General features: G+C 37.9%; 1 protein-coding gene across 1 annotated transcript; it reads left to right on the top strand.

Annotated features, from left to right (window-relative positions):
* The first annotated feature begins 279 nt into the window (after window positions 1-279).
* On the top strand, window positions 280-14235 carry bmp5 (bone morphogenetic protein 5). Its single transcript, XM_084076787.1, has 7 exons — window positions 280-1370; window positions 4795-4987; window positions 8816-8964; window positions 9463-9660; window positions 10214-10290; window positions 11740-11850; window positions 12397-14235. Exons 1-7 carry the CDS (start codon window positions 869-871, stop codon window positions 12544-12546), a joined length of 1380 nt encoding a protein of 459 aa, XP_083932913.1. The 5' UTR covers window positions 280-868; the 3' UTR covers window positions 12547-14235.
* The last annotated feature ends 640 nt before the right edge of the window (window positions 14236-14875 follow it).

The raw sequence follows: 14875 nt of genomic DNA, 5'->3' as shown, positions 1-14875 counted from the left end.
ATTGCCTACTGACCAGAGCCTTTCCAAAAGTTCAATAAGTTGAGGTGATTAAAGGGCTCTGTCATTATTCTCTCACTCGTTAAGACCGGTTTCACATTTCAAGTGTCTCCTTTTACACATGTGAGCTGCCACATTCATCTTCGAGTCAGTTAAGTTTTATTGCGGCCGCTAGAGGTGGATGCAGAAGAAAAAAACAAAAAAGTCAGTCAGTGTGGGATGGACTCATTGGGCAAGAAGCCCCAACACATTCACATTCTCCATAAAAACCTGCGAGTCGAAGCATGTTCCACAGTGCCATTTTCTATTGATTTTTTACGCGTTATTCAACACTTTTTTTTCTTTTATTCACTGAAGAATTTGGGATTGTTTGACGTTATTATGGGCGTACCTACGTGTTTTTTTCCCCAAGCGGAGTAAAGGTGATGGAGTAGAGGTCCTGGTTCCATTAAATACAACATGTGACAGAGGTTTGTTTGGATGTAGCCTGCTGAAGCACAGGAGAACTGCACCGATCAGGACCATTCACACAGAGGACAGAAGACAAGGGGCTTTATAACTTCACTGCACGTTGATGCCTCGTTTGGTGGCTAGCAACAGGTCGTGAATGACACCATAAAGTTATGGTGCATCTGCATGGGTCAATATGGGAAATATATGATTCTGTGCAGACAAATTAATTTGTGTTAGATTCTTTTGGGGGGATTTACTGCCTTTAATTGATAGGTTTACAGTGTAGATGGACAGGACACAGGGAGAGAGAGATGGGGAGAGACATGTATTTTTTATCTTTGCATAACTTTGCCATGTAGATCAACACACCCGAGTCGTCGCCCTCTAAAGTGAGCTCTATTATAACGGCCCCCTAAAAATGACATTTACACATCCAAGCCGTGCTGTATTTGGACTTCTCTGCAGCTTCATGATGACTTTTCTCCACTGCGCTCATTGTGGCTTCAGTGACAACCATGTGCACTCCAGCTTTATCTACAGGAGATTGCGTAATCACGAGCGCAGGGAGATCCAGAGAGAGATCCTGTCCATCCTGGGCTTACCGCACCGTCCCAGGCCCTTCTCTCCCGGGAAGCAGGCGTCCTCAGCACCGCTCTTCATGCTGGACCTGTACAACGCCATGTCCATAGAGGAGGACGAGGCTCTGCAGCAGCAGAGCACGTCAGTGAGATACAGTGGCGGTTCCAATAAGCCTCGTAAAGGAGGCTCCTACTACAGCCAAGCTCCGCATGGAGGATACTCTCGTGTGGCTCAGCCGTACCGCGCGGCCCCCCTCACCAGCCAGAGCCCCCCGCTCACCACGTCGCACGACACCAGCTTTCTGAATGACGCCGATATGGTGATGAGTTTTGTCAATTTAGGTAAGTGAGATCAAGTTGAGTCCCATCTGTTTTTTTGGTGCCTTTTATTTTATTTATTTTTATTAGGCTATAGCCTATATCAACACTTTTGATAAGGCATAATACATGATTATTGTTTTTCTTTTCTTTTTTTTAACAAATCTCTTTATTACTTTTTTTTGCACAAAAAACATCATTTTTGTAAAGAACAAACAAAAAAACAATAAAAACAAAAATAACAAAACACAGCATAACAGAAGAACAACAAAAAACACCAGTAAACAGATAACACACATATATGTTGAATGTGTATCAAAACAAAACAAAATTAATTGTCAATTTTACTCAAAAGAATCATCATGGTCCCTCCCATTACAGGTAGATGGTTTTATTCCATAACATCTTGTAGCCTAATTAATGATCTTGTAGTATTACTACAAAATGCACATGTTGGAGAAGCCATGGTGATGTTAACTTTGCTCTTTAGGCCAATATGTCGATGGGCCTAAAGTTTGATTATCATTGTTGGTTAAAACTTTTTTATATAAATTAAAAAAGGATAATAAAAAAGGATCCACGTTAGGTCCTATTCTAGTCTATGTTCACATTTTATCAGAAGGAGAAATAGTTGGTCACATCACATCTTCAATAATAAGTAAAGAGAATCTATTTGTTTAATGTCAACAGCTGACAGGCAACATCATTTTATAGTGCTCAATGATGAGTTTTCAATAGGTATACAGTAGGGCCTATGCAATGAGGTGTGTTATTTGCACAGTAAAATCCTCAGTGTTAATTTATCAATTTGTGACTCTGAGAGTGTATATTATAAATGTACCAAAATGTACCTTAGATTTGTAGACTGCACTTTCAGAGTTACATGAACACTGATGATTTTACTGTGTATGGGGCATCTTTTGATTTTTGATGTGGTATGTTTACTAGCCATCATGATGGTTATAAAGTGTGACATATTTTGTCTTCAGTTTTAGGCCTACAATAAGGCCTGAAACATTTTGACCCCTCTATTTTCCAGCCACTTATAAAATACAGCTGAATTGTAGAATGATTGTTTCTTCATGCAGTAGCTATGACCCCTGACCCAGCTGCTCATAGGAACTTATCAGATGACTGTCTGACCTTGGGAAAATTGGTCTTAATTATTTCCTGTTGTTAAAAGAGGAATGATATTGGACGATGCCTGTGTTTTCTCTCTCCCTGTGTTCCTGATGGCTATAGGCTTTGGCACTAAGTGTAATGCGGTATCATTTGTATTACATTATTATAGCAGTTCTTGTTCTTGAACGGTCAGAGAGTGAGAGTTCAAAAATGGAAATGCATGCAATTTAACATCATGTACCTCACGTGACATATTAAGAACACACATTCTGCATCAAAACAGAATGTAGAAACCTACATTTTCTTTAGGGTACTATTAGTGCTAAAGGATGTTACAAAAAAACTGTTGGCTAGCAATGCATGTAAAAGTGAATTTGTGTGGAGGTGCTTGGAGGTATAATCCCTCACCTTGGCCCGGGCCCATGTGTTTCCACTTAGCGCTATACCAGGGCATGTACACTGTCAGCCTTGAAAGCTCTGCTCTCATTTTGGGGACTGTCAGTGAAGTGTTCAATGGAGCTCTGTCTTTATTACAGTACAGGCAAATATTACTACTGACCTCAACTGTTTTATAAACTTCTCCATGACACGGTGTACACAGAAACTCACTTCTACCTTGAAACAGTCAGTACAATCTATGTGACCAAGAGAGGTTCCATATGAATGTTTTCCATATTAATGTGAACTGGGCAACCCATTGAAAAAAACAGTTGTGATCACAGCATGATTTATTAACAATTTATCCTTGTACATAGTAAAATCCTCAGTGTTAAAAGTTCTGTGAGTGATATTATTGGCGATATTATTTTTTTAACAAAAAGTATGTTGTTAAACAGTTACAGTTCTATATTCTGATACCAATCATTGCTATAGTATAGACTGCTTGTTCAATAACAGGGTTCTCCCTGCCTCTCAAGCTATTTAATGAATAGAAATTTCATTTTCAGGGGGTTACTAATTACTTCCAATCAGGAGAGAGAAGTTGAGATTTTATAGTGATTTTATAGTGTTCCAATGCAATTTGTGTCTGCTAATGTATTTGTTGCATCACTTCCTGTATGTGTTCTCACTCCTGATTGGATGAAATTGGTATCCCAAACTGAAAATATTTATCTTTTAGTTTACTGAAGAGCTTGAGAGATGGAGAGAAATCCATTACTGAACAAACACTCTATAGTACAGCAGTGATTACTAGAATATAGATCTATTTAACACTTATTTTAACATTAATTTATCCATTTGTAACTCAGAGTGTACAAATGTGAACAAAGGTTACATTTGTACACTCTCTGAGTTAAATTAAGAATGGAGGATTTTACTGTGCAATTCCAACCAAATCTGCAACTCGTCAAGTACGAAGGCAGCTGAGTGAGTGAAGTCTCAAGGCTAATGTTTAAAGTTGTACTTCTGCTTCAGATTACTGACCATGGCTAATATAATGGAGCGCGCTCAATGACCTCTGACTTGCATGTGTTAAGTAACCACAGACTTTCACTCTTGATAAACTATCAGCAAAATGCATCGTATGATATCAGTAGACTGTGTCAGAAAGTCAACTCATCTCAACCCCCATGCTTTAGTGGCACTGAATGATAATGTAGTACTGTAAGACAACTTTTTACTTTTGTGTAAGTAAACTTATGGGAGAATTTTTTGTTTTGTTTTATTCTGGAAATTATTTAAAAAGTTTATAAATGTTCATAAACTAATGAGTTATTGGGCACCGTTGCTGCTTTGTATAAAACCTACAGGAGGTCAATATAGGTCCAGAAATTAGGTCAGAGTCGTCACTCAAAATGATGTTGAAGAACCCTGTCTGGTCTTCTCTCTCACTTGAGGAGCAGACCAAAGTGTTTTTAATTGAAATCAGCCTGTTTTTCTAAACTGACAGCCCATTCATCATGGCTACAGAATGCAGTGAGGCACACAGTGGAGGGTCTGTCTGGAAGTGGCTACCTGTATTCAGTTCAATGATTTAATAGACTGGAAAGTGCTTTTGTTGGGAGTCAAAATGTTTAGATTGGACCTGGAATGTAAAAGAAGATGTGATAAATTATCCTTTCTCAACACTGGCACACCTTTTCTGGTTTAAACAACAGGCACCGACACAGATGATACACACCCACCCAACCACACACACTCACACACACACACGCACACACACACACACACACACACACACACACACACACACACGCACACACACACACACACACATGTGCACACGCTGAAACACAAAGCAGTGCAGGAAGTGAACTTATAAGTTTGGTCAATATGCTTTTGTTGCCCATAAAAGTATATTAATCATATTTTTGTCGCTTTTCAGTGGAGAAAGACAAGGATTTTTCTCACCACCGAAGACACTACAAGGAATTCCGCTTTGATCTGACTCAGATCCCAGATGGAGAGGCTGTGACTGCCGCCGAGTTTCGTATCTATAAGGACCGCAGTCACGTGCGCTATGACAATATTACACTGAAGGTTACCATATACCAAGTCATCAAGGAATATCAACACAAGTAAGACGCATTACTCTATTAAGCAGAATTAAATGTCAACTCTTATGCTAAAAAATATGACTGCATTGTCTATCTGACAGACATTCTAATCCAATTTCAACTAATCGGTCGCAGTTGGAGGATTCTAAGCAGGCTGAAATGTCTTATTGGGATATGTTATAGAAATCATGTTTTGAAGATCAGCACCTTTTGTCAGTCACACAAAGGGAGGCTTTGAAAGTGGACTTCTAAAAACCTCATGGCTCTGCAAAACACTTAACACAGTCACTCAGGCAAAACATAAAAGAATATCCTGTTTACACTTGCAAATCGTTGAATAAATGCTCAACTCTCTGTATTATTATTATTTATCTAATAAATCATTTAATTAAAACATTACTTCACAATGAAGGTAAACAAAAAAAAAAGAAGCATAATCATTTAGCAGCTATTGTCTTCCTCTGCAAACTGTCTATTGTCCAACTCTGTTCTGCCTCATTCGCACCATGCCCTCCTTACAAATATAGTTCTCGGATAAAGAGAACTCCATTAGCAAGTTGACCACTTATGAAGCTTTCCAAGGTCCATCAGCTATCACTCTTCATGTGCTGCCTGCCAGGCTGGCTGTGTCCCAGAAGACGCCATGAGGGCCCATTAGGGGCCTCCCAGGGCGCTCCCAGGGCAAACTCTTATGTCCACCACCTGCCTCTGTTAACAATATTCCGGAAGTTTGAGCCATGACATAGTTGAATACACTGGGGGCTACTTAAAACAGGGCCCACATTTGCTTGCCAAATATGTGTGTGGGTGATTGAAGGGGAGATATGGTCCTCCTGGGCTTTGAAGAGCTCCTAGTCAATGAACTCTCCCATCTTAAAGGGGAACACTACTCAAATTGAAGGATTTACACATTATTCTTAGGGCATATGATAGTGCAGTCAATGTTTATGAACATATAAAACCCAAACTGTCATTCATGGTCGAACAGTGACCATTGTTCAATTAACTTACATACTATCTTATCTTTTTTAAATTATAGTTGTAACTCTCCAACTATGCATCTCTAATAATCGTTAGCACTGTCACACTTACATCTATTCTTACTTGTTCTACCTGTACATCATACATCACAGATTAAAGAATACATTTTGATCTCTTGTTTGTCTCTTACAGTCATCATTTATGAAGGTGACATATTTAATATTTGAAGCAGCTTAATATTTACTAACAAAATTAGTTTAGGAGCTTTTACACAGTAAATCAACTATATTGCCTTCAGTGTCTTGAGTGGACAGGACACTGATGAACAGCCCTTTAATATTTATCAATGAAGACAGTGTTATCCTAACAGTACATATTGCTTTGGTGATTCCAGAGGACATTTCCTCCTCCTCTCAACTTCAGTGATATAATCTGCTTGTTCACTGCAGGTTATTACAACCATATCTCCCTCCCCCGTCATGACTTGCTCTAGCTATCTGCTGAAGGAGAATGGTAACTGTAATTTTATCAACAAAAAATCAAAAATAGTTTGATTCACATGCTGCACAGACCGACATACATGTACTGTAGGGTTCATGTTTACTTTTGCTCTCCATTTGTTATGAATCCAGGCCCTGACGATCGACAGAATCAAGCCCATTGGTCGAAACCGTTTTCGCTCATTCGTGTAGAAGCCCCAGGCCGTTTTAAGCTGCAGTACCATGAATGGCCAGCATGTCCATTTGGCTTCAATGAAACCACTGGGTTCTGGGGGCTTGGTCATAACATGACGAGGTGTGAGCTTGTAGATCTGCTATTCTCACTGAATGTTTGCCCCGGAATAGGGACGCTAGTGTTCATGAGGTTAAATGTGAGGGGCACAAAAGATTCTAGACTAGAATGTATACTGTGGCTTGTTTGCACTGAGGCATGGTGACGGTCCACTACGGTAGCCAGTAGGTGGCATTAACTGATACATAAATCTAGGTAAGTGGAGGTGTGTGGCTGTGCACTATAATTCTGTTGGACTGTCTCACTATAGTCACCTCAAACACAATCTGGGAACTCATTCGGTAAAAAAATAAGTAGAAAAAAGTGTTCCCTTTGTTTTTGCAGCTGGGGGCACCACCTACTTTTTTGTGTAAAACAGGAACTCGGTTTGGCTCCTCCCCTTTCTTAGTCCACCTCCTCACGGGTGCTTCTGTGTTCATTCCTACAAACAACAACATTACATGTTTAAGGCAGTAGTGCAGAGAGTAAACAGAGAGATTACCTCAAACATGCTGTGAAGCGTTAAGAGTTATGGCCTAACTCTTAACACTTCACAGTTTGTTTGAGGTAATCTCTCTGCTGCGTTAAGAGTTAGGCCATTTCTACATGTATGATGTATTCTGCCAGTGCATCATGTGATTCATGTGCATCATGTGCCAGAAAAAAACAGGATAACGCCATTGATAAGACCCTGCTTAATCACATATTTCAGACAAGTATTCCAAAATGTTCAGAAAGCCGCTCCACAAGTTGAAATACACATTGCGATGCGACACGTTGTGAGCTTGTAGATTGGTTATTTCTGTTAATCGTCGCACAACAAAGTGTATAGGGCTTACTGTGTGTGGTTAAAGATTGAAGACATTGGTGAATACAGATGCAACACTCTCAACATGATTACAACATCTCTCTCTCTCTCTCTCTCTATCACTGCTGCTGCTGCTTCAGTTATCTTTAATGAATCAGTTTAAACACATTTCTCACCCTCAGATGATTACATTCTCATCTCTACATTGATCTCATGGTCCCCTACTTCCTGGCCTTCAGTAAACGTGCACTTATAGTTAGGTTAAGAGCTAGAGGTGCACTTCTATGATAAAGGCGAGCTCCAATAGAGTACATTTGAATAGTGGATATAAAATGGTATATTTTATTGTATAATAATTTCAGTGCTATCAATTTATCAATTTGTTCTTGTACACAGGGCAAACTTGCGTGTGTACATCGGTTCAGTGCATAATATATAGAGCGTCACGCTGTGAAAATAAAGGTTTAAATAAATAATGTTCATATGTTCTTCACAATTCAACACCCTATTCTGTAGCCTTCCCTCAGAGGAGCATTAATATAGCGGGTGTTAAACTACTCAACACCTCAGCTACTTACATTATTGCATGGTAGAGAAAACATGACTTTGTCACATCCTATATAAATACTTTCCTACATAGCGTGCAGAAATAGGATCTAACGTTAGTTTTATCTTGTGTCGGCTGTTGTGAAAACAGACTGTAATCAATCTAACCAAAAAGTATTTAGTCATAGGGAGGAATATGGGAATGTTGGAATGTTAGTTTCAAAATAAAAGGCTCATGGGACAGAAAATAGGAGTGAAACAAACAATAAAATCCTCTCATTTTGTCAGAGCACGCCTTGGGATTAGATTATAGGGTATGGGGCTGAAGCATCCATCAATGATCAGTCAAATGATTCTTTGTTTACATTTTCCATCATGGCAGGTCAGGGCCTCTGGAATATTTGCCTGGTCCAAGTCTACGAGACCCAAAAGGAGCACATGCTCTCTCTCTCTTTGTACCCTTTGAAAGTTCTTGCGAAATTAAGCTGCATAAACAGACCTTTTTTATTTGTTCCAGAGTCAAACCCACTCCAGAGGTTTATCAATTTAATTGGCATTGCATGAAAGGGACGATAAAATTCATTTTGTCTGTTTACATCCATACTATTCTTGATAATCCTTATATCAAGCCAGTATGGTTGATCTTAATCATTCCAATGTTCTGGAGAAAAAATATGTTAAAAAAGTTTTTACTGTTACTTAATGTTACTTAATGCAGTTATTATTTTGTATTTCACCAACAGAGATGCAGAGACCTTCCTGCTCGATTCCAAAAAGGTTCGTGCATCTGATGGTGGCTGGTTGGCTTTTGATATCACAGCCACGAGTAACCACTGGGTAATGAACCCACAGCAGAACATGGGCCTGCAGCTCTGTGTGGAGACTCTAGATGGCAAGTTATGCCTGCCTTTTTTCATTCTGACAATTTTAACATCATTAAGTATAACCATACCAGAACCTTTTCTATAATCTTTGAGTGGGGAGTTCCCTAATAAAGAATAGCTGCATAGAGGACCCCTCAATGTAGAAATGTTTCATTATGTGCTGTTTTGCTTCTGTTCACATTGAGACACTAATACCTCATTTATAAGCAAACACTGAGAGTGGTGCTCTAATACTGCACTATAAAACATGGCTTTTTCTAAGTTGCAAACTAAGTTTTACTATGAGGAATACACAAAGGCACATATTTCATCATCTTAAAAAGAGGCTACATCTGATATATCAAGGGAATCAAACTAACCACATATGAATTATGAATCAAGATTTACAGCTTGTGTTGGTCTTGCCATTTGTAAAAAGTTCATACCCTATTTGTAAAAAGATCATACCTTAATAATAGTTAGACAAAATGTATGAATCTATACATTTTTACCCTTTCTTTTTAAAGGCCGGAGTATCAATATGAAGTCTGCTGGAATCGTTGGACGAAATGGACCGCAGTCCAAACAGCCGTTCCTAGTTGCATTCTTCAAGGCCAGTGAGGTGTTGCTTCGCTCTGTCAGAGCTGCTGGTGGGAAGAAAAAGAATCACAATCGCAACAAATCTGCTGGTCAACAGGAATCATCTCGTGCACCCAAAAGTGGAGGTGGGTAGATTATTCTCCTGAAGTGCAAATCATGACTAGGGCTGTCACGATGACAAATTTAAGTTGACGACTAATTGTCACACAAATAACTGCGATTAACAATTTAATTGGGTTTTTGGCATTGGAACGTTGGAACATGAATAAAAAAAATAGATTTCTGTTTAGAAGGCGTTTAGGCTTCGTGATAAAACATTGCACAGGGCAGATATGATAAATAACTTAAATATACAAAGAAATTACTGACATATTGAATAAGTCTATACTAAATGTAAAAATAGCTGAAATAGCTGATCTACAAGCTTACAACGCGTCACAAAGTGACGCGTTGTAAGCTTGTTGATCTGCTATTTTTGGAAAATATTTTTCAACATGGAAACAATTATGATGATTACGCAAAATAATTGCGATTATCTCAAATAATTGCGATTATGGCTCGGATGTAAAAATCGTGACAGGCCTAGTCATGGCAAGCTTACGGTCACACATGATTATTTTTCCGCATTCAGACTTCTTGTCAAATTATCTTGACAATTCATTGTCTTTCATTTTTAAGATCATAACACAAGTGAACAGAAGCAAGCCTGCAAGAAGCATGAACTTTATGTCAGCTTTCGAGATTTGGGTTGGCAGGTAAGAAACACTGTACTTCCTTTGAACCCTTATGAAATCCACTTCCTAATATATGGTATATTTGGTGCAATGTGGTCTGACAGTAGTTACTGCTGTTCCTTCAATAAAGTGAAAAAGAAGAATGGTAAAATTATCTTGAAGGACTGTAAGCTGCCAAAACAACTCCCCTGTGTAGACGTATAGTTGTGTTATACCTTAATTATTGATACCTTGGGGTCTGGGAATCATCATACAGCTGGAATTTGTGGGCTGTGACATTCCTGAGATTAGATTAAGCTGTGTGGTTTCGGAGAAAATGGTTGAAAATAACCAATGGAATGGGAGAGAGGGGGTCACTTTCAAGAACACCATTTTCCCCTGGGTTTATCAGACAGGCATGTATCCAACATGAACTGGATAGTGAAACATTTATCTTTTCAACAATGCCAAAGACATACAGAACACACTGAACTGATTTAGGTGCCTCATAAACTGCAATTGGTGGGTGGCACCCAAAGTGACCAATGCCTACTGTTGGTACAGACAATTTACCCAATAGTAATGGCAGAAAGGTGATACAAGTTTACAGATAAGATTAAAAACAGAAAAAGTATTTTACATTGCCTCAAACTATTTTAATGTTATCATCTTATATATATTTGCACTTAAAGGGTAAGACCACTTTGGTAGAGGTTTGGGTTGTGTAGTTACCTTGCCATGATGTAACTCCAAAGGTGGGCAAGAAATCAAAAATAATTGCTCCATTGATTAGAAATTGATAATTCAAAATATGCTCCTCATTGACTTACATTGTACGGTAAAACAGCTCTCAAAGTCACTGTTTTAGCCCATAAATGAACACAAACATAGCTGATTCAGACTATATAGAACATCACCAAATCCAGTACTGTTTGTTTTTTTAATAAAAATGTCAACTTCCTGTTGATTTTACTATTTGAAGATCTGGATCCGGATCCGCCGATCCAGTCCGGGTTTTCTACTTATTAAAAATGGCAAAATCAACAGGACGTTAACATTTTTATTAAAAAAAAAAACAGTACTGGGTTTGGTGATGTTCTATATTGTCTGAATCAACTTTGTTTGCGTTCATTTTTGTGCTAAAAGAGTGACTTTGAGAGCTGTTTTACCGTACAATGTAAGTCAATGAGGAGCATATTTTGAATTATCAATTTCTAATCAATGGAGCAATTTTTTTTTATTTCTTGCCCACCTTTGGAGTTACATCATGGCAAGGTAACTACACAACCCAAACCTCTACCAAAGTGGTCTTACCCTTTAATGACTGTCTGTATTATAAGCATCTGACAAATACATTTGAACTTGAAGTTCTAACATTGATCACATTGCAATGATCATATCATCAGCCAGACTGTACGGTAAACAATACAGTCTGTACAAGGAAAAACTGCAAACCTACATAATTGTCTTTCCTTTGCCTTGTTTTTTAAGGACTGGATTATTGCCCCTGAGGGCTATGCAGCTTTTTACTGTGATGGGGAATGCTCTTTTCCACTCAATGCACATATGAATGCAACAAATCATGCAATCGTGCAAACCCTGGTAAGTATTCATTATCTACAATATTCTGGCTGGTTTTATCTTACAACATTATTGTGTTACAAGAATAATGATGCTACTGTTCTGATCATCTTAACTTAACATATGACTTATGCTTTGTCATATGACAGAGCCGTGCTGAAAAAAATGCCGATCTACAAGCTCACAATGTGTCGCATCACAATGAGCTGTGAGTGTGTATATTGGCTGTTTTCAGTGCGTGACGCAGTCGAAATATGGAGTATAAATTAAAGCAAGGGTTCTCAAAGTGGGGTCCGGGGACCACCAGGGGTCCTTGAGGGGATTCCAGGGGGTCCCCAGCAAAATGTGTTAATACAGCATCACAATCATTTTAACCAGTTTAACCATATTTTATAATTTGGCTATTCAAAAAGTAAATATGTTCACCCTATGTGACACTCATCTCTTCATTTAATCTCAGCCAGCAATATATATATATATATATAAATCTTGTTTGCAATGCAATTTGTAATTTAGTTAAAGTTACTGTTATCATAGTCCCTAATCTCATTCTGTTTTCATTCATAGGTTCATCTAATGTTTCCTGATAATGTGCCAAAGCCCTGCTGTGCCCCAACCAAGTTGAATGCAATATCTGTACTTTACTTTGATGATAGCTCAAATGTTATCCTTAAGAAATATAGAAACATGGTAGTTAGGTCGTGTGGCTGCCATTAGTAGCCAAGCTGGCCTGTATTTATAATATGTGGTATTGCTGGAAAACATATCTACCACAGGTGTGATGTGATGTACAGTATTATGTATATATAAGTTTTATTATCTAATTTATTTTCCACTCTTTAAAAAAATAACACTGAATATTGTGATATTTAAACAATCTGATACAAAATTGTTGATTTCATATCACTTAACCTTTGTGTCCACTGGCATATATTCTCTTATTTACAACTACATTTCAACTTGTACGGCAGTAAATTATCAATTGGCATGTAGCTTTATGGCATGAAGCCTCTCAAACTTCATGTAAGTCAGATGAAAGCTATGATTGTACGGACTAAACCCGTTTTATACTTTGCCGTATATCGGTATTGTGTTTCGAAAAGAGACGATCTACTAGCTCATGACACGTTCCATATATAACACATTGTGAGCTTGTAAATCCGCAAGTTTAGGCACCATCGTACGACGGAGCATAAATTTGCTTCAGCAAGGGGATCTATGAAAGTATACGCTTGGCAGCAAACACAGTTTACAAACACATGTGCACATCCATTTTACATATAGCTACAGTACATAAACTGAGATTAAGCACAATAGATCCAGTACAAATACTGAAACAAGTAATCTGGGACAATTGTAGGCCATTTGTCATAATCTTTCACATAGGAAGAACTAGCCTGTACATTTCATCTTTATGCAACAGCATCTTGTTTATGAAGCAGGATCTATTTTCTTTTTTTTTTACCAATCTTCTACCATGCCAACATGAAGAGAACATGGAATATCAAAGCCTTTTTTCAATTAGACTTATCAAAATCCCTTTGTGCTAATTTCAGGGATTAGATATGGTTCTAGATTGGAAGAAGGGCCTGGTCATTCTGTCTGTGTTCACATGGTATTTCTTGACCTCTTCAGGTCCATGTTTGAACTGGCTTACATTAGAGGGATGTTTTGTTTTTGTTTTTGAACAAATGAGGATGGGTCTTCTGCACACTAGTTGTTGGTTTACTAAATCCCTACTGTATTCCAAAAGGCTTTCAAATTATTTTCAAATTATTTAGCCTATATAATGACCAAAATAGGGAATATTGTACATTTAGCGTGAATTGTAATAATCATGGCGTAAGCGTCAGTTAAGAAATGTTACGGTAAAATTACCATATTTTTATTTTATTAAGGTATGCATAAGCTATGCTCCATAAGTCCATCACAGAAAGAGGACTTCATAAAACTCATCAAGTTCCCCCTTTCCTGAACAGTTTTTCTGGAATTAACACAACAAGACCAGAGTCAAAGGTCATCACCATTATCACCATTTTAAAGGGAAAAAACATCAAATTCTAGCTATTTTTGGATAATACAGTTTTTGTATGGGGTTTACATAATTGCATAACATGACACACTCAATCATAAACAATCAATATTTACAAAAGCTTCATTATCCATTCATGTCCAAAATGGCAATGCATTTTGGATCAAAACTAACTTTCTGAATGTTTCATCAGCAAGATGCCATTTTTATTAATTATTATTTTGTAAAGCCCTTCCAAACATTATCTAACTCTGTGTTGTATGACCTTACGATAGTTATATTCTGTTCCAAAATAATTTCAGCATTTGTGTGGTAAAAGTATATATCTTAAACGTAGAATGCTGTGTATTTCAATAAATATACTATTTTTAAAACTCTGCCTTGTGCTTGTGTTACCTTGACCTCATGGTACAGTATTTTGAACTACTCTCCTGTTACCTACAAAATTGCCTTTCAATTAGTTGTCCTTGTGTTTGAAATTCTACAGATATTTGCACAGTTGCAGGGGTACCATTTTAGATTGAGAAATACTCAATCCCCTAATTTACATACTGTGTGATGTAAATTAGGGGTCTTTACTTCAGCTTTATTCTTGTGATTTCAGAGTGGTACTGATTCAAGACCAGCTATGAACCTAAATGTCATATCACAAATAATAAACTTTGTCTAACCAGCTCAACTGTTGTCTTTACTACAAATTTTAGATGTTCCAAATGATATTTGCTCCCCCCCCCCCCCCCCCCCCCCCCCCACAAAAAAAAGACAGAATTAATAACCATTTAACCCTTACCTCGTCATACGACAAATAGAGAAAATAGCCGATGAGCTTGTAGATCTAATTATTTTGAATTTCTGGGATTTTGCTATTGACATTTTGTGCCTATAATGAAATGCCCGAAATAGGGACACCAGGTTGAAGGTGGTTAACACTCTGGATTTGACAAGTGTGGACACTAAACTAGCAAATGTTGCTGTTCCACATCTCAGTGCATGGAGGGTTTCCTGAAAAGTGTG

The sequence above is a fragment of the Gymnoscopelus microlampas genome (assembly GCF_963454915.1).
Source record: "Gymnoscopelus microlampas genome assembly, chromosome: 13".
NCBI lineage: Eukaryota > Metazoa > Chordata > Actinopteri > Myctophiformes > Myctophidae > Gymnoscopelus > Gymnoscopelus microlampas.
This window is presented reverse-complemented; position numbering and strand designations above follow the sequence as displayed.